General features: G+C 45.5%; 1 protein-coding gene across 6 annotated transcripts in view; it reads left to right on the forward strand.

The window, feature by feature from the left end:
• The first annotated feature begins 1,763 nt into the window (after positions 1–1,763).
• Positions 1,764–27,732, forward strand: part of ICOSLG (inducible T cell costimulator ligand) — a 148,427-nt gene continuing 122,458 nt past the window's right edge. For 2 of the 6 annotated variants that reach the window (XM_033941536.1, XM_033941535.1), the window contains exon 1: positions 2,622–3,000. Coding sequence is in view for 4 of the 6 variants with exons in the window: in XM_033941535.1 (XP_033797426.1) it covers positions 2,978–3,000 (23 nt within the window). In the remaining 2 variants the exon portion in view is untranslated. The other 4 variants (XM_033941537.1, XM_033941540.1, XM_033941539.1 and 1 more) reach the window with 4 other exon arrangements.

Below are 27,732 nucleotides of genomic sequence, written 5' to 3' on the forward strand. Positions count from 1 at the left end.
TGTCCAATATTACTCCCCTTCAATCTGCTCTCTCCACCACCATATCCAACATTTCTCTCTAATCCTTCTATTCCCCATGCATCTCTACCTCACTCCTTTCTTCCTTTCCCCATGTGCATCATCTCTCACTCACTTATGCCCATCAATTCTCCCTTTCTATTCCCTTCTCTTGTGTGCTGAGTCCGTGCCCTTTCCCCCTCCCTGCCTTCAGCTTTTTTCCAAAATTAAGTTGCACGATGGGGATCCCTGCCTGCCCGCCTGCAACTCCCCTCCGCCAAACTGTCCACTGAAGCCGCAGGTGCCACTGGGGATACATGCCCGCCCACTTGCTGCTGAAGCTGGTGCCAGGGATCCGTCCATGCCTGCCTGTTTGCCCGTCGTATCACCCCCACCACCAAAGCCAACCCTGTTACTTTGTTGGAGCTGGACTCGCTTCTCCCCCAGTAGCAACTCCATGTAGGAACTCCCTCAGCAGCTCCTCCCCCAGCAGCAACTCCATGCAGGAATGGCGTGAGTGATTCACAGGCTGCATGTGGCTAGCCCACAAGCCTTCCCTCTGATGTCAGTTCTGATGTTGGAGAGAAGGTTCCGGGTCAGCTACACAGTGTCACCTGGTTGCTATTTTCACTGCTGCCGTCTCCAACTGCACTTGTCACCTGGCGATAACGTTACACCTTATACACAGGAGAAGGCAGCATCCTATGGGTAATGGCACGGAACGGTGTCCACTGTGTAGGGCAATTGCTGTGGGGGAAGTATGGGATTTCACGGCTGCAGAGCAGAGAGGCAGAGAGAAGGGCGGTATGTATGGGGGAAGTGATTGTAGGGCTGCAGGACAGTCGACAAAGACGCTTCTTTTGTGATCGGCCAGCCCAGTCGGTGTTCCTTAATTTTTTTGTGAATTGCTGCCTTCCTATTTTTGGATGCCCTTCCCCTCATTTGCATGTGCGGATCGGATCAGGAGGAAGGTTAGTGAATCAGGTTCGGGTTGCAAAGGGGTCGCTAAGTGGTCAGGACTTGATCGGTGGGCTTAGTGAATTTAGCCCAAACTTCCCACCCAGAGCCAGGGCTTAAGACTCCTGTGGAGTGAGGTCATATTTTTGAGACCACTCTCTAGCAGGTCCCAAAAGTGGCATGGCTTTTAAGAAACTGCTGGAACTCAAGTCATGAGCCCTCTGACAATTTCCAGAGGTGCTATCAAGTCTGTACGCCCCTCCCCCCCCCAGTTCCCATGGAGACCCAGGCGCAGGAAGCTTTCTTTCAAATGTATAGAGGTCACAAGTTCACTCTTCTGATTCCAATTATCACCTATTGTCTTGCACCAAACTCCAAACCTGTGCAGCTAGGGTTACCATGTTTGTGAAGTGAAAAAAGAGGACAGGTGGCCACACCCCAACTCCTCCTTCACTCCACTTCTATAGGTTCATGCCCTCACCCCAGCCCCACCTTTCATCCATTAGTCCCTCTTCCCATCCTGTACCGTTTTAGTGCTTCTCTTTCTCTTCAATCTCCTCCCCACGATTGCTTCTCTCTCTCCCTTTCTGTAACCCTCCTCCCATTATGCTTCTCTCTCTCTTTCCAAGCCCTCCTCCATAGGTGCTTCTCAGTCTCTCCCTCTTCCTCATGGGTGCTTCTCTCTTTCTCCCCTTCTCTCTAACCCCTCCATAGCACCTAGGCCAGTCAGGTCCTTAGGCCCCTCCCAGTGCTTTCCAGGGAGCTATTTTAAAGAGGCGGACCTGCAGGTGAGAGAGAAGGCATCACTCTTCTTGACGGTCTTCATTCAAATCCAGACTCCAATCAAAGTAGGGGGAGAGGTTTCTTGTGGCTCATGGTCGTTCACGCAGGAGGGACTGGGCATCCCTCTTGCCGATTTCAGGTGTGGATGGCATCAGAGGGGTGTTGTGAGGCAGGAGGGAGTAGAGAGAGGGCATCCTTCCTTCTGTTGATCCGTTGAGGTGGAGAGGTGTGTCGTTCAGGCAGGAGGAAGTGGACATCCCTCCAGCTGATTTCAGATGTGGATGGTGTCAGAAGGGGTGTTGTGAGGCAGGAGGTACTGGGCATCCCTCCTGCTGATAAGGGGGGGGGGGGGAGATTTGCGTCGGCTGAGCTGATCGCAGGGGAAACCCAGCTTAGGGCGGACAGGCCTTTCCTGAAGCTGCCGATTTCGGCGCTTCCCTTCTTCCAATGTTGCACTCCAGGGGGGAGGAGTGGAGAGGAAGAGGAGGAGCCGTTGGGATTATTTGAATTTCGGAGGGGAGCCAGGGGGATATCGGTGGACAGTAGGCAGGAGCGAGTTTCCAGCCCCCGCTGCTAACCTGATCGACGGGGACACGGAGCTTTACTGTTCTGGCACTGGCGGTAGCGAGCAATCATTAGCGTTTCCGTTGTTGCGGATAACCCGCGGTGTTTGTTCACCGTGTTGTTCTCTACTCAGGGCTATACACTTATTATATTTCTGAACACCACAATATTTTTCTGTTCTGAGAAAATCTGTTCTGCAGAAAATAACCCTAACCATAGTTTCCAAAGGTCGAGGGGCCTCAGACATAAGAACCATTTACACAGTTTGCACAATGGAAGAATAAACCAGAGCGGGCGGAATTCGGGAGGGGGGGGGAAGAGGTGTGTAGGCGTGATGAAAAAGCCGAGCGTAGGCGGTGAGAAGTAGCCGGAGACTAACTCTCCCTTCAAGTAGTCAAGGGAAGTGTGACCTGGGGCCGAGCGAGGATCGAGAAGGAGACAGAAATGCTCAAGAGAAGCCGAGGAAGTCCCTGAGTGAAAAGCCCCCAGGAGCACCTCATCGGGAGAGGCGGGGGAGGGGGCCTGGGAGAGACTCCGGACACCTGCCGGAAGAGAGAAAGAGAGTGAGAGAACCTGACCTCCCGCCCGGGAAAAGACGGGAGAGGGCGTGGTCAGACTGACAAGCCAGAGACACTCCGGGGCCTGAGACCGAGAGGAAAAGAGAGACGGGAGCTGGATGGATTCCGCCAGGGAGAATAGGTGAGTGTCGTTGCGGTCTCTTTCCCCGGAGGTATGGAGGAAGTGTGTCATCTCCCTTCGCACTAGCCGCAGACTTGGGTTGAGGTTTCTCTGCAGCTTCGACACTTTTTTGTGGCCTTTAGGAACAGTGACTGGAGGCATTCGGAAGCAATGGCTGTTGGTGAAACACGTGAATGCCAGGGGGATCTAGTTCAGCTAAATTTTCGTTTTCTCTCGTCCACCTGATGTTGCAGGGATGAATAGTTACTTAGCAGTATCACCTTTTCTTTGTAAATGATTTTTCTTAAATCTATTTGTTGGCAGAATTAGGGGTAGATTTACTAAGAGTGTGCTACTCTGCTTTCCCACGTTAATACTGTTAATGGGATGAGTCTAAATTTATTTTATCTTCTCTATTACTACTGAGATTTAGGTTTAGAGCAGTGGTCTCAAACTCAAACCCTTTGCGGGGCCACATTTTGGATTTGTAGGTACTTGGAGGGCCGCAGAAAAAATAGTTAATGTCTTATTAAAGAAATGACAATTTTGCATGAGGTAAAACTCTTTATAGTTTATAAAACTTTCCTTTAACAGTTAAAAGGAAAGATATATAAACTATAAAGAGTTTTACCTCATGCAAAATTGTCATTTCTTTAATAAGACATTAACTATTTTTTCTGCGGCCCTCCAAGAACTCTATTTTTTCTGCAGCCCTCACATTTAAAGTTTAATATGTTTTCTTTCTCAAAACTGGCACATTTCAATCACTATATTGAAAATAAAATCATTTTCCCTACCTTTGTTGTCTGGTGACTTTATTTTTCTGTGCTTTCAACTATGTTTCCAGGGCCTTCTTGTCCTTTGACTGTTTTTCTCTCCGTCTTCACTTTCTGCCTTGCATCCATCTCTAATTTGCTGAAATACTTTCAGGGATATGAAATTTATAGACTCAAAGCCAGAAAAAGCTATTAATATACACCAAAAAAACCTGGCCTTGTGAATAATAAACCAGTGAAGGGTGATTGAAACAAAATTATAAGAAAGCTCAGAGATTTGAAACTCTGAAGGGAAGGTTTTGAGGCCTCCCTTAGGGAAAGAGTTTACCTTCCAGTCATAGTCCTCTTATGAAAAAGGGCGGCGGTTTCAAAATTTGGAAGGCACTTTGTTCCAGCAGCAGTTTTCTTCAGCTGCATGTCACCACAGTAAATTTTTACCAGCATGAAAGTAATGGAACCTGTTTAGAGAATCAGCAATCGGGTCCCCTGAAGCAGGGTATCGAAACGGGACCGCGTTGGGACCCCCCCTAAACCTGCTTATAAGTTAAGTAAACCTGTTAGAACTTGCCATAAGTGCAGTGACAATTGCAAGTTTTAAACCAGTACCTTATTTGGACATTCTTTGAAGTATTTTGAAGTGGTTTTTCATATAACACCTTTGGAGGAGTGATTAAACATTTTTCATAAGAGGACTATGACTGGAAGGTAAACTCTTTCCCTAAGGGAGGCCTCAAAACCTTCCCTTCAGAGTTTCAAATCTCTGAGCTTTCGTATAATTTTGTTTCAATCACCCTTCACTGGTTTATTATTCACAAGGCCAGGTTTTTTTGGTGTATATTGCATCCATCTCTGGCATTAACTTAATGTTCAATTTTTCTGCTTTCTTTTCAAAATCTACATTTCCATGTCTTAACTTCCCTTCCTATCTCTCTCTTCTTCCGTCCTATTTCCATGGTCTGGCATCTCTTTCCTTCCTTTCTCTCCCTCCCTCCTTCCTTCCTTCCTCTCCCTCCTTCCTTCCTTCCTTTCCCCTGGTCTGGCATCTGACTCCTTCCCTTCCCCCATGCCCTGGCATTTCTCCCTCCCCCTCCATTGTCTGATATCTCCTTTCCTTCCCTCCCTCCCATGATCCTGGCTTCTTCTCTTGTTCCTCTCCTCTCCCTTCTCCTTCCTTCCCTCTCTTTCCCCAATTGGGTGCAGCAGCAACAGAAGCAGCATTTCCCTTCCCCCTTTCCTGTGCAGGAGAGGCATTTCTCTTCCCCTTTCCCTCCCTCTCCCTTTCCCTGTACAGCAGCAGCAGCATTTCCCTAGGATTCCCCTTTCCTATGTAGCAGAAGCATTTCTTTCCCCTCCCCTTCCGTTCTCTTCCTTGTGGAGCAGCAGCGTGTCTGGCCGGCTCGTTCCGTTCAAAGCCACGGGTGGCGGCTCCTTGCGAGATCCGCGCCTGCGTCTGAAGCCTCTCTGATGTTGTGACGTCGGAGAGGCTTCCGATGCAGGAGTGGATAGCGCGAGGAGCCGCCAACCCGCGGCTTTGAACGGAACGAGCCGGCCACACACGCTGCTGCTCCAAAAGGAAAGGGGAAGAGAAATGTTGTTGATCGTGTCCAGACTGCGTACATGTGGCCCACGGGCCGTGTTTTTGAGACCGCTGGTTTAGAGCGAATCGATTGCCAGTTCAATAAATTGAGTTTTCCAATGGCATCTTCTCACATACATTCTTCATCCTGTTAGAAATTATTTATTGCTTTGGTGGCTAGCATATGGAAATCTTCCTCTTGAACTAAGACTTTTCAGAAAGATTATCTTAGGTTTGGAAAAAAAAATTGTTGTTAACCCACAATATTAAATCAGTAGGTTCCATTGCAATTGGACTTCCAGTGGAACAGCCAGGATAATAGTAGCACCATATAATAATAGTTCTATAGGTTGAGAACATTCAATTGGTGATTAGTGTTAAGGAGAAACAATTTGATGTATTAGTGAAGTTCTGATTTGGTGATGAATCTATAGTACAGTATACGATGCAAGTTTTATTTATATAATATCAAAGCCAATTAGCTGATCATAGAGCAATTTGGATGATCTGTACATTTTTGGAGAGAGGAGATTATTAATTTGAAAGAAAGTGAGAAATTTATAGGTGGTCTAGGATGGATCTCATTCTTTTAAGAGAATTCGTGGGAGCCAGTCAAGAAGCCGCTCAGCGCCGTACAGGAGTGCCAAAGCGTGCTCCTGCCCGGTGCTGCTCAGCAGCTAAAGAAACCCGATCTTGCAGCAGCCACCACCGACTAGGTTAGCAGCGGGGCAGGAGGGCAGAAAACTTGCTCCTGCTCACTGCACCCTTTGGACCACCAGGGATCGGCAGAGGAGGTACGAGGACAGGGCACTGGGGGAGGGGGGTAGGTTGGATGCAGAGCCTGACAAGGGAGATAAGGAAAGAAAAAAAGGGGCTGGGTGCAGACCGTGACAGGGCAGGACACTTGAATATTAAGCCGTCCGACTTATATTCGGTTCAACCATTTTTCCTCCTTTTTTGGGGAAAATGGGGGGTCTCAACTTATATTCGAGTATATATGGTCCCTCTTTTTCTTTTTTTTTTTTTTTCTTTTAAAGCCTCCTTTAATCAGAACCAGTGGTGTAGTAAGGGGTTGGTCCACCCCTGATGTCCTCTTGGTGGGGGTGCCGGCACTGATCCTCTCCGCCCCCCCCAATCCTTCCGGACCCCCCTGCCGTGTGCACGCACCCCTTCCCGGCACGAGCAGCATCACAAACTTGCTGCCTGCATTGGTGTCGGCTTTTTCTGGGTCCTGCGCCTAGGAGGTGAGGGAGAGCAGACACGACATAGGTAACAAGTTTGTGATGCTGCTTTTGGCAGGAAAATTAAAGAGGTACAGGGGAAGGGAAGGGGATCGGGAAGGAATGGTGGGGGAGGCACCACCATCCCCCGGATGACACTCACCCTCACTATGCAACTGATCAGCATAGCAAATTACAGTAGTAGTATGCATTAACTATTTGGCCCCTTGGTAGATAGTCAATCATTACAACACCTTCCTAATCCCAAAACACTGTGGCCATGACCATTCCTGCTGACTTTTGGGTCTTGAATTTCCTTGGCCTTGGAGAACCTGAGTGCCCATTGTATGGACTGTTTTGTCTCAGGATCAATGTGGTGCGATCGTGCCTATCCCAGGCCCTTTTGAATTCAGACAGTCTCTCTTTCCACCACCTCTTCTGGGAGACTGTTCCATGCATCTACCACCCTTTCTGTAAAAAAGTACAGTGGTACCTTGGTTTACAAGCATAATTCGTTCCAGAAGCATGATCTTAAACCAAAACACTCGTATATCAAAGCAACTTTTCCCATAAGAGTTAGTGTAAACTTGAACAATTCGTTCCACATCCCCAAAAACTTGATTACCATTAGGGATGCCTCTACCGCTGCCTCTGCCACAGACCCATCCATGTGGCTCCTCCAATTCTCCTCCTCTGCTGCTGTTGCCTCTCACTGCGGGTGGTGCTGGCTAAGCAAACCGCCGCCACCACAGAGCCTGACTGGACACTGTTGGCTCTGCCACTCTTGGATGCTGCCCCCCCCCCCTGGATGCCACTACCCCCTCTGCTGGGACTCTCAGGTGCTGGCTCACTCCTGCCGGACGCACCCTGACTCCCATGCTCCACCCGAGGCCACCGGTGCTGCTATCGCCTCTTCCCCCCCCCCTCTCCGAGATTCTCATGAGATCTCGAGTCTCATGAGAATCTCGGTGAGGATGATATCCAGAAGGCCTTGAGCATGCGCAGATGCTCAAGGCTCAGCAGCAGACTGGCGGCAGGCCCTTTCTAACTCCGGTGGCACACGGGTAAGGACAGGGCCAGTCGGTAGATGGGGAGGAGACGATCGTGAAGGGAGGGAGCAGGGCCGGTGGCCTCGGGGGGAGCAATACTGTTGGTTCCCGCGGTCGGGTCGAGTGGGGGCTCGCAAATCGAGTCAATGCTCGGTTTGCGAGTCAAAAGTTTGCTGAGTGTTTTGCTTGTCTTGCAAAACACTCGCAAACCGGGTTACTCGTAAACCGAGGTTTGACTGTATTTCCTTAGATTACTCCGGAGCCTTTCACCTGTTATCTTCATCCTATTCCCTCTCATTGCAGTTTCCTTTCAAATGAAACAGACTTGACTCGTGCATTTACATTATGTAGGTATTTAAACGGAAGTCTGTTCCCATACGCCTTATGATGTAGACCACAGTTCTTCAACCGCCGGTCTGTGGACTGGTGACGGTCCGCAAAAAAATGTTGCCGGTCCGCAAAGGATTCGGATCCCCAGCCGCAGCAAAAAGTGCTGGCGTCGGCTGAAGTGCAACTTCCTGTTGCCGTCGCTATGCCGATACTCCTGCCTTCCACCTCCTCCTGCCGCGTATGTCTCCGCACCCCCAGACAAGCAGGGGCAGCTCTGTGTGCTTTTAACTTCGGCACACAGCTGCCCCTAAGCAGTATTTTAGCTGCGGTTTCATGAGGCAGCCTCGGGGCCTTTGGTAGGCCGGCCCACATCGCATTATCGAAGCGGGCCGGCCTACCAAAGGCCCCGAGGCTGCCTCATGAAACTGTGGCTAAAATACTGCTTAGGGGCAGCTGTGTGCCGAAGTTAAAAGCACACAGAGCTGCCGCTAGCCTACATAGAGGAAACATTTGCTGGAGAGGAAAGGAGGGAAGGGAGTAGGGGTGCTCCTGGACAAGGGAGGGGAAAGGGCTACTGCTGACAGGGGAGAAGGGAAAGGGAAGGGACGAGAGTTACTGTTGGATAAGAGGAGGAGGAAAGGGAGAAGGGGTACTCCTGGACAAGGGAGGGGAAGGGGCTACTGCTGACAGGGGAGAAGGGGAAGGGAAGGGACGAGAGTTACTGTTAGATAAGAGGAGGAGGAAAGGGAGAAGGGGTACTCCTGGACAAGGGAGGGGAAGGGGCTACTGCTGACAGGGGAGAAGGGGAAGGGATGAGAATTACTGTTGGATAAGGGGAGGAAGAAAGGGAGAAGGTACTGCTGGACAGGGGAGGAGGAACATTGGAAGGAAACAGCTGGCAGGGAGATTAGAGGAGGGGAAGGAGTCAGAATGGAATGGAGAGATCAGATGAGGGAAAGGGAAGAGACAGAGGAATGACAAAGTAGAAAGAGATTGATGCTGGGAAGGGGGATCAGATGAAAAATAAGGAAAGAGGGACAAAGATGCTAGATCTGGTGTAGGAGAGAGGGGCAAAGAAAGAACACAGATACCATATGGAAGGGGGAGGGGTAGAGGGCAGACAGTGAATGGAAGAGGCAGATACTGGATTGAAGAGACAGAGGGCAGACGCTGGATAGAAGAGAGTGAAAAGACGATGAAAGCAGAAACCAGAGACGACAAAAGGTAGAAAAAAATAATTTTATTTCTATCTTTTGATTAGAATATATCAGATTTTAAATATGTATCCTGCTAGAGCTGATGTTAGACATAACTGGGGAGTGCAAAGCCCAGGCAGTGCGTCTTTAGCTTCCAGCTGGCTTAGGGCTCTCTCTGACCAGGAGGCAGTTGCCCTAGTTCCCCTAACACCATTCCTGCCATGTGTGACTGTGGTATTCTGTTAGCATGATATTTGTGTAGCATTCTGTAATAATTTGGCTTATTCAGTTTTCTTGATAGTAGAGGGGATATATGTGAAGGGGAGGGGAGACGGGGGTTTTGTTGATCCTTGCCCTGTATTATTTATAAAATGACAATTGTACAGAATATTGTTTCTTTTTATACTTTAATAAAATATGTTCAATATAAAATCATAACTATTTGAGGCTTATGCGGATGGGATCAGATGGTTAACGGGACAGAGCTTGCGGGGATGGGGCGGCAATGGGGTTTTAAAAAATTTCAGTCTTATTAGTTTGCCGGTCCATGAAATAATTATTTTATTTCCGCCGGTCCATAAGTGTAAAAAGGTTGAAGAACACTGATGTAGACCATATACCATTTTAGTAGCCTTCCTCTGAACCAACTCCATCCTTTTTATATCTTTTTGAATGTGTGGCCTCCAGAATTGTACACAATATTCTAAATGAGATTTCACCAAAGTCTTATACAGGGGCATCAATACCTCCTTTTTCCTACTGGCCATACCTCTTCCTATGCAACCTAGCATCCTTCTAGCTTTCACCATCATCTTTTCAACCTGTTTGGCCACCTTAAGATCATCCACTTAAAGTCGTTTCTCATCAGCATTCAAACATTTGGGCACCCACTTGGCTGACAGTTTCTGCATCAACTTTTCATGGATTATACACCCACCACCTTCCCTTGATATATATAATGTCTCAGCAATTGTTTTATGTCTGTACTGTAAACTGATGAGAGAATTTCTGTGGAAACTTGAGGATGGAAAAGAGGAACTGGGGGAGGAAAGTATGGGTTCTCACATTTAACTTGGGGGTAGTAAGGACTTAAGGAGTTTAGGGACTTGGGAAGGGAGAGAAGCCCGTGAACAAGGGATTAAAAAATACCCAGACAACAAAGATGGGGAAAAAAGTTGCATTTAAATTAGTGATTAGAAAATGCTAGCTTTGAGAATGTGCATCCGTGATATATTTATATCTTGCACAATATAAAAGGAAGTGTGTTGCATGTGACTTCTTGTGGTTTCTCATTTCCACTTTGCTAATTTACAATCTTTTTGTTCTGTATTTTTTGTGTTATGCATGTGCTGCAGAGGTAGTGATATTTTGTTATGCATTCCTATGAAAAAAAATTCTATCTTGTGGATATTCTGTTGCCATAAGGACATAAGAATTGCCATACTGGGACAGACCAAAGGTCCATCAAGCCCAGTATCCTGTTTCCAACATTGGCCAGCCCAGGTCTCAACTGCAATATTTATCATAGAGGTTTGATGCTCCATCATTTAGTATTGAATCAGAATTGCAAATGTGCAAGGTTAGCAATCATATTCAGGTCCAGTATTATCTTCTATAAAGCATTCCTACATAAGAAAATTAGTTGCAGGGGTGAAAGTATATTTAGAAAAAAATAGGTGCCAGACAACAATTTTAGGAGCCCCCCCTTTACTAAATGTTCTGACACTGCTCCGGCACTCATAGAATTCCTATGAATGTTGGAGTGGCATCGGAGCATTTAGCGCCCCAGGCCGGGATAGAAACCTCTATCGTGGCTTAGTAAAAGAGGGCCTTTTTTGTATATTTTATTTTGCTTTTTTGGGGGTTATTGGAGGATAACTGAGAGCTTTTTTCATGTTTTCTTTTTGTCTACTTCCCTCTCCTAATCTTGCCCTTCTCAGTTTTCCTTTCTTTTCTGCCCTCTGTTTACATGCAAGCTCTCTACTTTTTACCTTTCACTGTATTCTCTTCCCATCTTCCTGCACTGAAGCCCGCTCTGATTTCTGCCTCTACTGCTTCTGATGGAATTCTTAGTACTGCAGTCTACTTTTGTGCTTTCTGTGGTGCTGTTTCAGGATCCAGGTTTTGCTTTCCAGAGCATGGGCTGGGCTGCACATTGTGCTGAACATTGTGTGGCTGGTAGGCATGAAAATTTGTCAACATAGCTTCTGGGATTTTTCTACCCCTGATTGATGGAATAATGCCATCTCGGGGGGGGGGGGGGGGGGGACGTGATGCAGCTTGCCTAACAGGATGCAGGAGAGAAGGGCTCCGCTCCTATCCTTGCATTATTGGCTATTTATCCGGCTAGTTTCCCTTCTTGACCTCCCTCCTTTACCTCCCGAGCAGTGGCTAGCACTGAGTAGCGACAGGTATGCCCATTAAGGCTGCGCGACCGGCCCGAGAGAAACTCCAGTCCCCTTCCCCCAAAATGGCGGCGGAACCTGCTTCCTTTACTATACCTGCGGGGGACTGGATCCAGGAAATAACTCGCTCCGTCTCGGCTGTGCTGGCTGACCGCCTCAACAAGCTGCAGTTGGCAGTGGAGGAGGTCAATGAGAAATTTGATTCTCACAGCTGCAGAATCACGGAGGTTGAGCAGCGCGTTTCCAACCAAGAGGACATGTGCGTCGCGTTGGAGACCCTGGTGCAGATTTGAAAAAACAGAGTGCAGACATGGAAAATCGCCTTGACGAATACAAAAATCGGAGCCAGAGAAATAATTTGCGGCTGGTCTGTTTACCCAAAATGGTTAAAGATTCCGAGCTCTACTCCATCTTTAGCTCCTGGTTGCCTGAAAAACTTGGCCTGGCTGATACTGGCCCCCGCTTCAAGTGTGAGAGAGTCCACCACATTGGTAGCAGAGAGCAGGCTGGAAACCAACCCCCACACTGCAATAGCCCGTTTTATCAGCTGGCGAGAGAAGGAAGCTGTCCTTAAGGCCTGCGGAGGAGCAGGAGTGCTGGAATATGAGGGCTCGTGAGTGCTCCTGTTCAACGACTTCTCGGTATGGGTGGCGGCTCAGAGGAAGCTGATGTTGCCCTTCTGCCACACTTCACAACAAGGGTATCCAGTTTGCTCTGGTTTTTTCGGCGAAGCTCTCTGTCTGGCACGATGGAAGGTCGGTGCTTTTCACCACGGTGGAAGAGGCACGCGCTTTTATGGCCAAATTGCCTGCCTAACATCTTCTCTCTGAAATCTGCCCCGGGGCGTTTTTGGATACTGTTCCAACATTTACCCTTTCCATGGCCCGGCCCAGGGGTGCTTGGCTTCAACCCCCCCATCTACTATCGGGATGGTGCTCGGACTTCCAAGCGGCGCTTGGCTCTGTTGCCCCAGGACGCTGCCATTTCTGTTGCATCAAGACCCTTCCTTACTGTTGCCGCCAAGTTCAATCAGCTCCCTTTCTCCCTCCCTGCCCCTTACCTTCGTAGCGCTTTCACCCCCCCCCCCCCCAACAGGCCCGGTCCGACAAACCTTCCTGCCCTTTGGCCAGTGATGTCTAAATTGCCTTCTTAACGGCTGATGCGTTGTAATTGCATATTGCTGCCGTAAAGGTCATCTCTGACACAACCAGAAGTTGCATCAGAAACGACCTTTATGGCAGCCATATGCAACTACAACGCTCGACTACCGTAAGAAGGCAGTTTAGACATCGCCGGCCACAGGGCAGGGAGGTTTGTCGGACTGGGCCTGTTTGGGGGGGGGGTGAAAGCACCACGAAGGTAAGAGGGGGGGTGAAAGCACCACGAAGGTAAGGGGCAGGGAGGGAGAAAGGGAGGAAAGGTAGGGAGGAGAGGAAAAGACACTGAAGGGAAATGGGTAAAACAAAGGGGGGAGAAGGACGCTGAAAGACATGGGGAAGACAGAGGGAGGGAGAAGGACGCTGAAAGGACATGGGGAAGACAGAGGGGGGGGAGAAGGACACTGAAAGGACATGGGGAAGACAGAGGTGGGGAGAAGGACGCTGAAAGGACATGGGGAAGACAGAGGGGGAGAGAAGGACGCTGAAAGGACATGGGGAAAACAGAGGGGGGGAGAAGGACGCTGAAAGGACATGGGGAAAATAGAGGGGGGGGAGAAGGACGCTGAAAGGACATGGGGAAAACAGAGGGGGGAGAAGGACGCTGAAAGGACATGGGGAAAACAGGGGGGGGGGAGAAGGACGCTGAAAGGACATAGGGAAGACAGGGGGGGAGAAGAACGCTGAAAGGACATGGGGAAGACAGAGGGGGAGAAGGACGCTGAAGGGAAATGGGGAAGAGAGAGTGGGGAGAAGACGCTGAAGGGAAATGGGGATGACAGAGTGGGGAGAAGATGCTGGAAGGGAAGAAGACAGAGATGCCAGACTATGGGGGGGGAGAGGAGGGAAGAAGATGGGTGCCAGACCAATTTGGAAGGGGGGAGCTAGGGAGAGGCACAGTAACAGAGCAAATGGAAGACGCAGAGAGAAGAGAGACAGTGGATGGAAGGAATTGAATGAGAAGATGAGGAAAGCAGAAACCAGACAACAAAGGTAGAAAAAAAATTCTTTTTCTTTTTCTTTTTTTTTTTTCTTCAGGATAAAGTAGTATATTAGTTGTGTTGATAAAAATTTGTAAACAAAGCCCTGCCAGCTGAACATCTCTTTCTCCAGTTCAGCAGCCAGAACTTTGATTTATAAGGAAGGAATAAACGAAATATTGCAGTACTGAGGCTTGTATGGATGCTGCGGTGACGGGGCAGTGATGGGGACAGATTTTTTTCCCCGTGTCATTCTCTAGTGCTCACGTCAAAAGCTTCCCTCTGACTCAGCTTCCTGTTTCCGCTTTTGACTGAGCACCGCGTTGCTGATCTGAAGTTCTGTTGATGCCAGGGGTAGAAGGAGGCCCATTGCCGATCTTAAGTGTCATCGCAGGGGGGAGGGGGGGTTGCAGATCTTGTTGCCAACATCGGAAAGGTGAGGAAGGGAGAAAGATGGGCCTGTGGTGGATGGAGAGATTGAGAGAAGGGGGCAGATGATAGAAGTGGCGAGAAAGGGGAGAGAGAAGAGGGCAGATGATGGAAATGGGAAGAAGGGGCAGATGATGGAAGTGGAGAGAAGGGGGAGGGAGAAGGGGCAGACATTGGATGGTAGTGTGGCGGGTAGAGGGGGAGCCTATGCTGGATGGAAGTGCAGATGGGAGAGATAAGGGAGCAAATGCAGGAAGGAAATGGGAGGAGAGAAAGAGGGGAGCGGACGATGGAAGTGGACAGAGAGAGGAGAAGGTACTAGATGGAAGGGGTAGAGAAATAGGGCACATGATGGAAGGAGGGGATAAATAAAAGGAGGGCACATGATGGGGGGAAAAGGATTGAGTTAGGGAAATACTGGAGGGGGTGAGGGAAAGAGGTGGCGAGCTGTAGGTAGACAGTAAAAAAGGAAATTGATGAGAGGGTAGTAAGAACGTAATCTAGATGGATGCAGAAAATAAATTGAAAAGGAAAATGAGGGAAGAAAGGGATTGCAGAAGAGAGGTGTGGGAAAGGGAAGGAGACGAAAGAGGTGCCAGACCAATGGGGGTGAAAGGAGAGATGGAAGGGGGAGGCATACAGTTTCTGGAAGGGGCATAGAAGGAGAGAAGATGCCATATAGGGGCAGAAAGTGGATGGAAGAAAGAGAGTAACAAGAAGATGAGGAAAGCAGAAACCAGAGAAAACAAAGATAGAACAAAAATTTTCTATTTATATATTGCTTTAGGAGACATGTGTCACTGTTTCTGTGGTGTTGCATTGTATGCAGAGTCCAACTTCTTGCTGGTTCAATTTAAACTTTGTCTATGTATTTCTATTTTATCCCCCCTTTTACAAAACTGTGGAGCGTTTTTCAGCGCCAGCCGTGGTGGTAGCAGCTCTGATGCTCAGAATTCCATGAGCGTCAGAGCTGTTACCACAGTGGCTAATATCCACACTACAGTTTTGTAAAAGGTTTGTGATGACATTCCATACTAGGCGAAGGTGTTTTCTGTGTTCTGTGTGTTTGAAAGACATGGTTTTCTGTTAGGATTGATGGTGTAGGATCGATGTATACTAGTTTGGCTTATTTAGTTTTACAATGGGTGTATTGCTGTTGTACTGCTCACTGCAGTATATAAGTTGCTGCCTTTTCCTAGGTACTCCTGTGTGGCTTGTTACTAAAAATCATGTTTTTCATACAGAAGGGGGGGTGCCAAAAAATTATGGGCCCCGGGTGTCATATATGCTAGGTACAAGCAATAACCAACGCAGATATATTGAAAACCAATGTATATAAAGTAAACACTTTCAATTGAAGACTGTTGTGGTATGATGATGTTACAGTTTTGCAGAAATAGTGAAGAAATGTTCAAGCTCAATGTTCACTCAAAAAGAAGGAAAAAGCCTCAGAACGGGCCCTCCCACCACCACAAAGGTGGATATAACAGGTGGTTGAGCGATAACCTCACAGGTAAAACCTTCATTCAAAGTTGAGCACTAAAACACTTGAGCAAAAACTGTGCTTCACATAAAAAGTTTTTTCAGATAGAGGAAAAATTCCACTTACGCTCCCTCTCATGCTGAACACCCTGGGAGTCCTTAACAGAGGTGATGATCTGGTGCTTCTTGTGCGGGCGGATCAAGTTAGCCATCAGTTTCCCTGTTTTGCTTCCCCAACGATAAAGCTGATATCTCTGAAAGTAGAGGGAGCATTCCATTCGTTTGGTGAGGATCTCCTCAAGCTGACTCCGAACCCTCCGCAGTTCCACCCAATCCGCATCTGACAATGTGTTAATATGGGACCATCGGAGAGCATGAAGTTTCCCAGACAGTTGCAGCAGCTCCCCCTCCCGCTTCCTCCGTTGGCTAGCAAGGTAGGCGATGATGTGCCCTCGAAGTACCGCTTTAGAGGCATACCAAAGTGATGGGCCCCACGTCGGACGTGTCATTCGTGAGGTGATAATCCACCCAGCGCACTCTCAGGAAAATACAGAATTCAGGATCCTGAAACAAGTGAGGCGGCAGTCTCCAAGAGTGCTCCCTTTCTGGACTTTTGAAACGTTTTTCACGTTCTCACAAAGACTGATCGGTTGGGTCACACCCTGATGTAGCCTGTCGGTGAAATGCTGGCCTCCGTTGGTGTGCCGATCAGCAATGAGATAATATAGCTTTGCAATTTTTTCAATATTATCAGTCTTTGTACGGGCATCAACCTTTGGATAGGGAAGCCATGGCTGCTTTCTATGCAGACGTGGGTTGCCTCAACTGACTGAGCCTCAGGCAGCGGCTTTGAATGTGCCTATCACAGCGGATGAGATGTCTACCACGATCGGTTCCCTCACTATGACTAAGGCGCCGGGACCGGATGGCTTGGGGCCAGAATATTATCGGATATTGCGGGACTTGGTGGCATGCCCTCTTAGTCAGATGTGTAATGCGGTTGTAGGCAATCCCGGTCAGCTTCCTGAAAACTTGGCCCATATTCTGCTCCTGAAACCGGGGAAGGATCCCAAATTGGTGGGGTCCTTCCGACCTATTTCTCTGTTGAACCAGGATGTCAAACTTCTGGCCATGACGTTGGCTTGGCGTCTTAATCATTTTCTGCCCGGTCTGACCCACCTGGATCAGGTTGGCTTTGTCCCCGGTTTCTACGCTTCGATGAATTTGCTGCTAGTGATGGGGGCCCTCCATGAGCATAGGGGTAAGGGGGGTCAATCTGCAGTAGCAGGCTTAGACATGGAAAAGGCGTTTGATAGTGTTTCCTGGGAGTATTTGTTCTTGGTACTGGAGGGCTTCGGTTTCTCGGGGGGTTTCTTGGACTGGGTGTACAGTCTTGGACTGTACACCCACCCTCGTGCCAGATTGTTCATCAATGGGAGTCTGATGGATGCATTCGAGCTGCAATAAGGCACCCGCCAGGGTTGCCCGCTTTCTCCCTTAATGTTTCTCTTGGCTATTGAGCCTTTGGCTATCAAGATCGACAAGCTCCTGGTGTTTGGGGTATTTGGATGGGGGGCCAGGAATGCAAAATTAGCTTATTTGCGGATGATATTTTACTTTATTTGGATCATCTCCATCTATCTGGGGGCGGCGCTGGCAATTGTCAAGGACTTTGGGTTGCTCTTGGGGTCTGCAAGTTAATTGTAGTAAATCTGAACTTTTGCTGCTGGCGGGTGGCCCCATAGAGCTGTGGCATGCCTTGTTTCCTATTCCGTCCTCGGCTGCCCCAGTTTGTCATCTGGGTATTTACCTGAGCACTAATCCTGCCACATTCTATTCCATGAATGTTCTTCACCATCTTGGGAGCAGACGCCTAATCTCTTTAAAATCTGTAGTGGCAGTCAGCGTTCTTCTGTCAGTTGGAAGTCCAGTAGCGGTATATACATTACACTGACAATTTTTTTCTTATATAGTTGGTATGAATTTTTTGTATCAGTTTCTTTATTTCCAAGACTTTAATTTTCAAAGATTTTAAGGAACTATTTTCTATACATACACACTTGGATTTGGCATAACAGTTGGAAAATTGCCCTGGATTACCGACAGCTGAACAAGTGTATTCCTTTGTTTAGAAGGCCAATGGCTACTCTAGATCAGAGCCTTACCATCATTAGTAGGCCAGAACAATTGAATTAGACACATCTCACTGTACCCTATTGCCTTAGTCTTCTGTTCCTTGTTGAGACTTCAATCTCCCAGGAATAGACTGGAAACTAGGAGCCTCCAACTGCGGCAAGGAGGCCAAGTTCCTGGAGGTGCTAGGGGATTGCTTCCTGGAGCAAATGGTAAAAGAGCCGACAAGAGGCGACGCTACCTTGGACTTGGTTCTAAATGGTCTCACGGGACCGATAACAGAAGTAGAAGTCATGGTTCCACTGGGAACGAGTGATCACAATGTAATCAACTTTAAACTGGACATCGGGAAAGGGAAACATGCCAAAACCTTAACCACCACCTTAAACTTTAAAAAGGGTAAATACGATTGCATGAGAGCTATGGTAACAAAACGACTCGAGAAGATGGTGGACAAACTTGAAACAGTAGATCAGGCATGGTGCCTATTGAAAAATACTATTGCAGAAGCACAAGATCTCTACATTCCGAGGATTTCTAAAGATCGGAGAACTAAAGGCAAAGGAGAACCGGCATGGCTTACCATACAGGTGAAGGAAGCCATAAAAGAAAAGAAGGACTCTTTCAAAAAATGGAAATGCACGAAGACAACCGAAGCCTGGAACAAACATAAAGATGAACAGAAGAAATGTCACAAGGCGGTGAGGGATGCAAAACAGGACTATGAGGAAAAAATAGCCCGGGAGGCCAAAAACTTCAAGCTTCAAGCCCTTCTTTAGATACGTGAAAGGGAAAAAACCTGCAAAAGAGACAGTGGGACCCCTGGACGACAAGGGAAGAAAAGGGTACATCAAGGAAGATAAACAAATCGCAGACAAACTAAATTCCTTCTTTGCGTCCGTCTTTACGAAGGAGGACACCTCAACAATACCTGAAGCAGAGAAACTGTTTACAGGAGAAATAGAGGACAGCCTCACCACAGTTGAAGTGAACTTAGATCAGATATACTACCAGATCGACAAACTTAAAAGTGACAAATCCCCTGGACCGGATGAAATTCACCCGAGAGTCTTGAAGGAATTGAAGGTTGAAATAGGAGAGTTATTGCAAAAACTTGCAAACCTGTCAATCAGAACTGGTCAGATACCAGACGACTGGAAGAAAGCGAACGTCATGCCAATTTTCAAAAAAGGATTGAGAGGAGAACCGGGCAACTATAGACCTGTGAGTCTTAGGTCTGTCCCCGGCAAGATGATTGAATCACTGATCAAGGATAGCATAGTTCAGCACTTGGACACACACGACGTGATGAAACCCAGTCAACATGGATTCAGGAAAGGGAAATCGTGTTTGACGAATTTACTCCAATTCTTTGAGACCGTGAACGAGCAAATTGATAGTGGAAAGCCGGTGGACATAATATACTTGGACTTCCAGAAAGCGTTCGACAAAGTTCCACACGAAAGACTTCTCAGGAAACTACAAAGCCATGGCATAGAGGGAGATATACAAAGATGGATAGGCAAATGGCTGGATAACAGGAAGCAGAGAGTGGCCATTAATGGGAAGTTCTCCGACTGGGAGAAAGTGACTAGTGGTGTACCCCAGGGCTCGGTACTTGGGCTGATCCTTTTTAATATTTATATCAATGACTTGGAAAACGGAACATCCAGTGAGATCATCAAGTTTGCAGACGACACAAAACTCTGCCGGGCAATCAGATCGCAGGAGGATAGTGAGGAACTCCAGAGCGATTTGTGTCGGTTAGAAAAATGGGCGGAGAAATGGCAGATGAAGTTCAACGTGGAGAAATGCAAGGTAATGCATTTAGGCAGTAAGAATAAGGAATACGAGTACAGAATGTCAGGTGCAACTCTGGGGAAAAAGTGAACAAGAAAGGGACCTGGGTGTACTGATAAATAGGACCCTGAAGCCGTCAGCACAATGCGCGGCAGCGGCAAAGAAGGCAAATAGAATGTTGGGCATGATAAAGAAAGGAATCTCGAGTAGATCAGAGAAAGTTATAATGCCGCTTTATAGGGCAATGGTCAGACCCCACTTGGAATACTGCGTCCAACATTGGTCTCCCTACCTAAAGAAGGATATAAAACTGCTGGAGAGGGTGCAGAGACGAGCAACTAAACTAGTGAAGGGTATGGAGAAACTGGAATATGAGGATCGACTTAAAACACTGGGATTGTTCTCCCTTGAGAAAAGGAGACTGCGTGGGGATATGATCGAGACCTTCAAAATACTGAAAGGAATCGACAAAATAGAGCAGAGAAGATTATTTACATTGTCCAATTTGACACGGACAAGAGGACATGAAATGAAGCTAAGGGGGGACAAGTTCAGGACTAATGTCAGGAAGTTCTGCTTCACACAGAGAGTGGTTGACATCTGGAATACTCTCCCAGGGGAGATTATTGCGGAATCGACAGTCCTAGGTTTCAAAAGCAAACTAGATGCATATCTCCTTGAGAGAGGCATATAAAGATATGGTTGGCTATAAAATAAGCCAGGTGTATACCTGGCAGGGCCTCCGCGTGTGCGGATCGCCGGACTTGATGGACCGAAGGTCTGATCCGGAGATGGCGCTTCTTATGTTAATTGTTAAGTGTTTTGTTTGCTAACTGTCATGTACCCACTCTGGGCTCCTTGGGGAGGACGGGATACAAATTGAATTAAATAAATAAAGGGGCCAAGTATTTCACCAGCTTGGATTTGGCATCTGGGTTTTGGACAGTACCTCCAGACCAATATAAGTTGGCATTTTACATTTGGGAAGAAACAGTATACTTGGAACAGAACACCTTTTGTTTTTCTTAATTCCCCTGCTGAGTTTAATATCTTCCTATATAAAGCATTACCAGATTCAGAATTCCGAAGAACTTTGGTCTATGTGGATGACACACTAAACAAGAGCCTTACCTTCCAGGAACATCTGGCAGAAATAGAACATGTGTTCCAACAATTGAAAACTGCAGGAGCTAAATTGACCCTTGCAAAAGGACAATGGTATAGGAAATTTTTGAACTACCTAGAGAATGAAATTTCTACTGAGAGATTATGACTACAAAAGAGAATATAGGTCCTACAGCAGTTGAAGAGACCTACCAATCTGATGGAACTCTGTTCATTTTTGGAGATATGCAATTATTCTTGACAGTTCATAGATCAGTATGTGGAGATTACCAGACCCATAGTCACCCTTTTGAAGAAAGATGTGCCTTGGACATGGGGGTTCTAAACAGGAAGCTGCTATGTAAGAACTGAAGGAGATCTCACATCCTCACCCTTTCTTCAGTAGCACAAGCAGCATTATGTGGTTAGAAATCTTCTGGCTTCAAACTTGATTGTGAACCAACACTGAGACTAGATCGAGTCAATTCCAGGTTATTTCAGTGCACATAGCAAATATAAGTCTGGTAACAGTCCAAAAGATATTCAGCTACAGAGTTCTTCCTTCCTTTGGTTTAGCACATATACCAGTCCTTTTATAACTGATAAATAGCCCTTTTTCAGAGATGTGCTAGCCGTTCAGGAAATCTTCTTCAGGTTCCTTCTCTCTTTCGGCGTCAGCTCCCAACTCTTTCTTCTCACTTTCCGGTTCGGTTCCACATTCCTCACATGCTTTGTTGACCACTGACTAATCAGGATAGGACCCAAGGAGGGTGAATAGGCTTTTTCATGTACCTTTCTTCCAAGGTTAATACAGCATGTCCAGCCAAGATGTTAAAGAAGCTTGACCAGGGTTACCATATGGCTCCAGAAAAAGGACGGATTGAGACATTTGGGTTTTACTTGCATTGAAAGTAATGGATGTAAAACATAAGAACATAAGAACTGCCATCACCGGATCAGACCCATGGTCCATCGAGTCCGGCGATCCGCACACGCGGAGGCCCAGTCAGGTATACACCTGATGTAGTTTTACCACCCATATCCCTCTATGCCTCTCATAAGGAGATGTGCATCTAATTTGCCTTTGAATCCTAGCATAGTGGATTCCTTAATAACCTCCTGTGGAAGAGCATTCCAGGCGTTCACCACTCGCTGCGTAAAGCAGAACCTCCTGACATTTGTCCTGGACTTGTCCCCCCTTAGCTTTAAACCATGTCCTCTTGTCCGTGTCACGTTGGACAGTGTAAATAATTTGTTTTTCTGCTCTATTTTATCGATGTCTTTCAGTATTTTGAACGTCTCTATCATGTCCCCTCGCAGCCTCCTCTTCTCAAGGGAGAACAGTCCTAGTTTCTTGAGTCGTTCCTCATATTCCAAGTTCTCCATACCTCTTATTAGCTTCGTTGCTCGTCTCTGCACCCTCTCCAGCAGTTTTATATCCCTCTTTAGTTTGGGAGACCAATGTTGGACACAGTATTCCAAGTGTGGTCTGACCATTGCTCTATAAAGCGGCATTATGACTTTCTCCGATCTGCTCGTGATTCCTTTCTTTATCATTCCTAACATTCTGTTCGCTTTCTTTGCCGCTGCCGCACATTGTGCCGACGGCTTCAGGGTCCTATTTATCAGTACACCCAGGTCCCTTTCTTGTTCGCTCTTACCCAGAGTTGCTCCTGACATTCTATACTCGTGTTCCTTATTCTTACTGCCTAAATGCATTACTTTGCATTTCTCCACGTTGAACTTCATCTGCCATTTCTCTGCCCATTTCTCTAACTGATACAAGTCGCTCTGGAGTTCTTCGCTATCTTTCTGCGTTCTGATTGTCCGGCATAGCTTTGTGTCGTCTGCAAACTTAATGATCTCACTGGATATTCCGTCTTCAAGGTCATTGATATAAATGTTAAATAGGATCGGCCCAAGTACCGAGCCCTGGGGCACACCACTAGTCACTTTCTCCCAGTCTGAGAACTTCCCATTTATGCCCACTCTCTGCTTCCTGTTTTCCAGCCATTTGCCTATCCACCTGTGTATATCTCCCTCTATTCCATGGCATTGTAGTTTCCTGAGAAGTCTTTCATGCGGAACTTTGTCGAATGCCTTCTGGAAGTCCAAATATATTATGTCCACCGGCATTCCACTATCAATTTGCTTGTTCACGGTCTCAAAAAATTGAAGCAAATTCGTTAAACATGATTTCCCTTTCCTGAACCCATGTTGACTGGGTTTCAGCAATTCGTGTATATCTAAGTATTCTCTCTCTCTCTTTTTTTTTTTTTTTTTAAATCTTTAGTTTTCAAAGCCAACAAAAAGTGCAATACAATATACATACGAATAATAATAATCAAATAAGCACTTAAAATCAATCAGTATCAATACAAAAATAAAACTCCCTCTCCCATCCAACACTTTCCATCAGGGAATAATACCAAACAAAAGATATACCCTTCCTCCCCTGGATATGTGAGTGCTAAAACAATGGAAAATAAAGATAAAGGACAACTATAATGAATCCACAAAAGATGTCAATGGACTGAAGCCATATGCTAACCCTAAGCAGGATAGATGTCATTATCATTCTTATAACTTGCTTCTAAATACTTTTTCAAGCTGAACTCTGTAGCACAACAAAATCCATAAGTCTCTTTGTTTCAAAAGAGGTGATTCATCAGAGTTCCATATTTCTCAGCAAAGATGGTGTATTGGAAACAAGTTTTATGGAATAGTCTTTGCCATAGACTTTCACTGAAACTTCCTCATTTTTTACTGAAAAACAGGGACTCCTGAAGTAGCCAAGCACTTCTGAACTCACTGAATTAGGTTGTCATCTCTCTGAGGCTCCCCTTCAGTTACTTACTTCTGTAACCTTAGTGTTATCAGCTAGACTCTGTAGGTTTTGAACAATTTTCTTTAATAATTCGAAATAAAGAATGAACACTCACAATTTGATGATTTCAAGGCAGTCCAACTTGTTACAGACTCTTCTTACTCTACCAGCACATTCTGTCCAAGGGGAATCTGGGAGTGTGTCCACACACATTGTAGGGAATAGCACTGTGCTCCAGACATAGATACTGAACCTAAGTTGTAGTAGGCTAGTGGAAATAAAGGGTGAAAACCTGGTGAGAATACGATATTAGACCCAAGTTTTCAAGTAGTCATGCTGTGTTACAAAATGGATACTGTTCTCTCCCAGAAGCTAAAGAAGGGTGGGCTTAAAACTCTCTTGTTGCAGCCTGGCTCTCTGGGAGAAGCAAAGCTTTCTGTAGATTTGATTCTAGAGAGCACACTTTGCTTACACATCTTAGAATAAACACACATATATTTGTTTTATACGTGAACTGAGAAAATACTCACATAAAATGGGGGCAGAACAGATAGATTCAGTAAAATGGTGTCAGGCCTTTTGAGACCTTAAGCCTTTGAAAGGACAATTCTGACACTCATAGAATTCCCATGAGCGTTGGAACACTTATCTTGCCAGCCCACACTAAAAACCTTTAGCACAGCTTGATAAAAGGGGGGGAGAAGGTTAGTTACTCCTGTCTTTGTAAGATTTTTTTTAAAGTCTTTATTCATTTTTAAAACTTTCAACAAGTGTAACATAATGTACAATCTTTTTATATTTTAATATCACTTAATATACCATCAAAGTCTAACTCGCTTCAAATATCCCTCTCCCTCTTATACCCAACAATTGTACTTAAGAATAATAAATCATAAAATATTCCCTCCCCCCCTCCCTACCCTGGACGTGTATGAACAAAGGAAAAAAAAATAATATTCATTCTGTACAATATTTTGTTAATGGCTCCTAAACATCCCTAAATTTCTTAAAATGCCTCTGCTGTATGGCTATTACCCGTTCCATTTTAAAAATTATAATTCAGTCGATCCCAATTTTTCCAGTTTTTCATAATTTGCTGTATGGCAACCCCTGTCATAATGAGCTAAAGTTTATTATTATTAGAAGAGATTTGACACAGTGTCATATGATAATGCCACCGGATTTTCCAGTAGATTATTCATTAAGTATCAATGGACAATAGAATAGTAAATGATCTAATGTCCCAGCTTTGAGATGACAGTGCCAGCATCTATTAGACTTAGAGCTATCTAATTTCTGTAAACGAACTGGGTCCAAACTGTTCTATGTAACAAAAAAAAACAAGTTTGTCTCATAGATGCCGACACTGTACATCTCATCCTCCAAGCTCAAATTCGTGACCATTGAGACGCAGTAATTTGATGCTTTATCTCAATGCTCCAAATGTCACGCAGACCAGTCTTTGGTTTCTTATTCAAAAATCCAGATATGTTTTCAGGTAGACTTCCAGGCCGCTCAGTGGCATAAATTAATAAGACCGTCAAACTAAACTAAACTAAACTAAACCTTGGGTTTATATACCGCACCATCTCCACAAATGCGGAGCTCAGCACGGTTTACAGGAAGAAAGATGAGAGAGGAACTACAGTGGAGAGATTAAAGAGTTAGGTGTAAAGGGGGAAGGTGAGAGACCTAAGAGGGGGGAAGTGTTACAGTTTTGAGAATAGCCAGGTTTTTAGGTGTTTGCGGAAGAGTTGGAGGGAGCTTGAGGTTCGGAGAGGGGAGGTGAGGTTATTCCAGATCTCAGTGATTCTAAAGGGGAGGGATGACCCAAGTTTGCCTACATGGGAAATACCTTTTATGGAAGGGAAGGATAGTTTAAAAATTTGGGAGGATCTAGAGGAAGTAGGGGTTGGGGAGTTCCAGGATAGAGGGATAACGGCAGGAAGGATGCCATGTAGGATCTTGTAGGCCAGACACGCACATTTGAAGTGGATCCTGGGGATTACTGGGAGCCAATGGAGCTTAGACAGGAGTGGTGAGACGTGATCAAATTTGCTTTTCGCGAAAACAAGCTTAGCTGCGGCGTTCTGAATCCGCTGAAGTCTGTGGAGGCTTTTCTTGGTTAGGCTGAGGTAGATAGAATTGCAATAATCCAATCTGGAGAGGATGATGGATTGTACTAGGACTGCGAAGTGTTTTTGGTGAAAATAGGGTCTGACTTTCCTTAGCATGTGAAGGCTGAAGAAGCATTTCTTCACCAGGGATTGGAGATGTTCGTTGAAGGATAGAGAAGAGTCTAAGGTGACACCCAGAACTTTGCTTGAGAACTCGAGCTGTAATGGGGGGCCGGAGGACAATGGGATGGAGGAAGGTAGATGGTCTAATTTTGGGCCGAGCCAAAGGAGTTTTGTTTTGGACTCGTTTAGTTTCATATGCATTGTGAATGCCCAGGATTGGAGGTTCTTTATGCATGAGGATATGTTCGTGGAGAGGTTAGTGAGGTTCGAGTCGGTCTCAAGGAGGACGAGGATGTAATCAGCGTAAGTGTAAAGAGTTTCAAGGGGGGATAGTTGGAGTAGTTTCAGGGAGGACATGTAAATGTTAAAGAGGATTGGGGAGAGGGGTGAGCCTTGTGGGACACCACAAGTCGGGGTCCAGGGGGAGGATGAGGTGCCGCTCATGTTAACCATGTAAGAGCGGGAGCGCAAGAATTTGGAGAACTAATCAAGAACTATACTGAATAGTTAGATTTTTACATTCAGGGAACCCCTCCTGAATGGCCTGCTTCAACTGCAGCCATCTATAATTTTGTGATTTGTTAAGACCAAATTTGTGTTGCAATCGTGAAAAGCAATGTATTATTGAACCTCCACACAGGTCTATTACAATTTTGTTCCTCAAATTTTAATTCAATCCAAATTCCAGCATGATCTGATAAAACAATTGAATCTATGCCAGCTTTGGTTACCTGTTGAACTAATTGATCTGATACAAATACATAATCTATTCTTGAAAATGATTTATGAACCTGGGAGCAAAAGGAAAACTCCCGAGCATTAAAATGGAGAATTCGCCAGATATCTTTTAATCCACAAGATTGAACTAGATTTTCTAATCACATTGATTTCAAAATCCTACTGGGTTGTTTATCCAAGAATGGATCCATAACAGCATTGAAGTCCCCCAGCTACCATTAGATTAGAGGCAGCCAGTGGCAGAAGTACCTGTTGAAGAGTTAAAATAAATAAATTCTGCTTGATTCGAATTAGGGGCATAAACACAAAACAGCATCAGAGCATGTTTCCCCAAGGTCATCTTTACCTGAACCCACCTTCCTGAAGGATCTGCAGAAATAAAATTAAATGTAGCTGAACATTTTTTATGGACTAAAATAGCCACCCCCACTTTTTTCCCCATAGCCAGCGCAAAGAAACACTGCTTAACCCAACCTTCTTCTAATTTCATAGATTCCCCCGCAGTCAAATGAGTTTCTTGTATCATACATATATCTGCATTTTGCTGCTTTAAAAAATTGAATGTTTTCTTCCTCTTAACAGGATGATTGAGGCCATTAACATTTAAAGAGAACAATTTAAAATTCATTGCAAAATTTTAAAGACAAGATCCCACAATAGTGTTCAATACACGTCCTAAACCCCTCCTCTTTCCCTACCCCCCTTATCATACAATTGTTTGAAGACATATATTTAGACTAGCAGCCATATCCCTCCCCCAGGCAACCTAATTCATTACTTCCCCTTATGCAATTACAATTAATCAACCCCCATAAACCAAAAAATTTCATGAATACTGACATAAATAGATAAATATTTTCTAAGAAGTAGACAAATAATTAATAGAATATAACATGACAATAAAGTTCATTCCCTACCAATGTGAAAATTCATTAATGAAATTACTCAAACAAATATATTTTAATAATATAACCAATGAATACCCTTTAAATTCCCCAAAATCATACCAAAAACCCCTCTATTAAGCTATTAAACAAACTTAAAGCAATGAGACCTGACACCTGGGATTTTAAAAGCATATATCAGGAAATAAATATAAGGTCCCAGAGTGCCAAAGTAAATTAATCTATAAAATAATGAACTTTTAAAATTCATACAATGAATACATCAATACCCTAAAAACCTTTTTTCCTATGAAATTAAAATTAATCAGCCCCTAAAGACTAAAATATTTCATAAATACTTGAATGAATAAATGAATACTCAAAAAGAATGAACAAATAAATACTAGAATATAGTAACAAAATAAAG

The sequence above is a fragment of the Geotrypetes seraphini genome, chromosome 4 (genome assembly GCF_902459505.1).
Source record: "Geotrypetes seraphini chromosome 4, aGeoSer1.1, whole genome shotgun sequence".
Taxonomy (NCBI): Eukaryota; Metazoa; Chordata; class Amphibia; order Gymnophiona; family Dermophiidae; genus Geotrypetes; species Geotrypetes seraphini.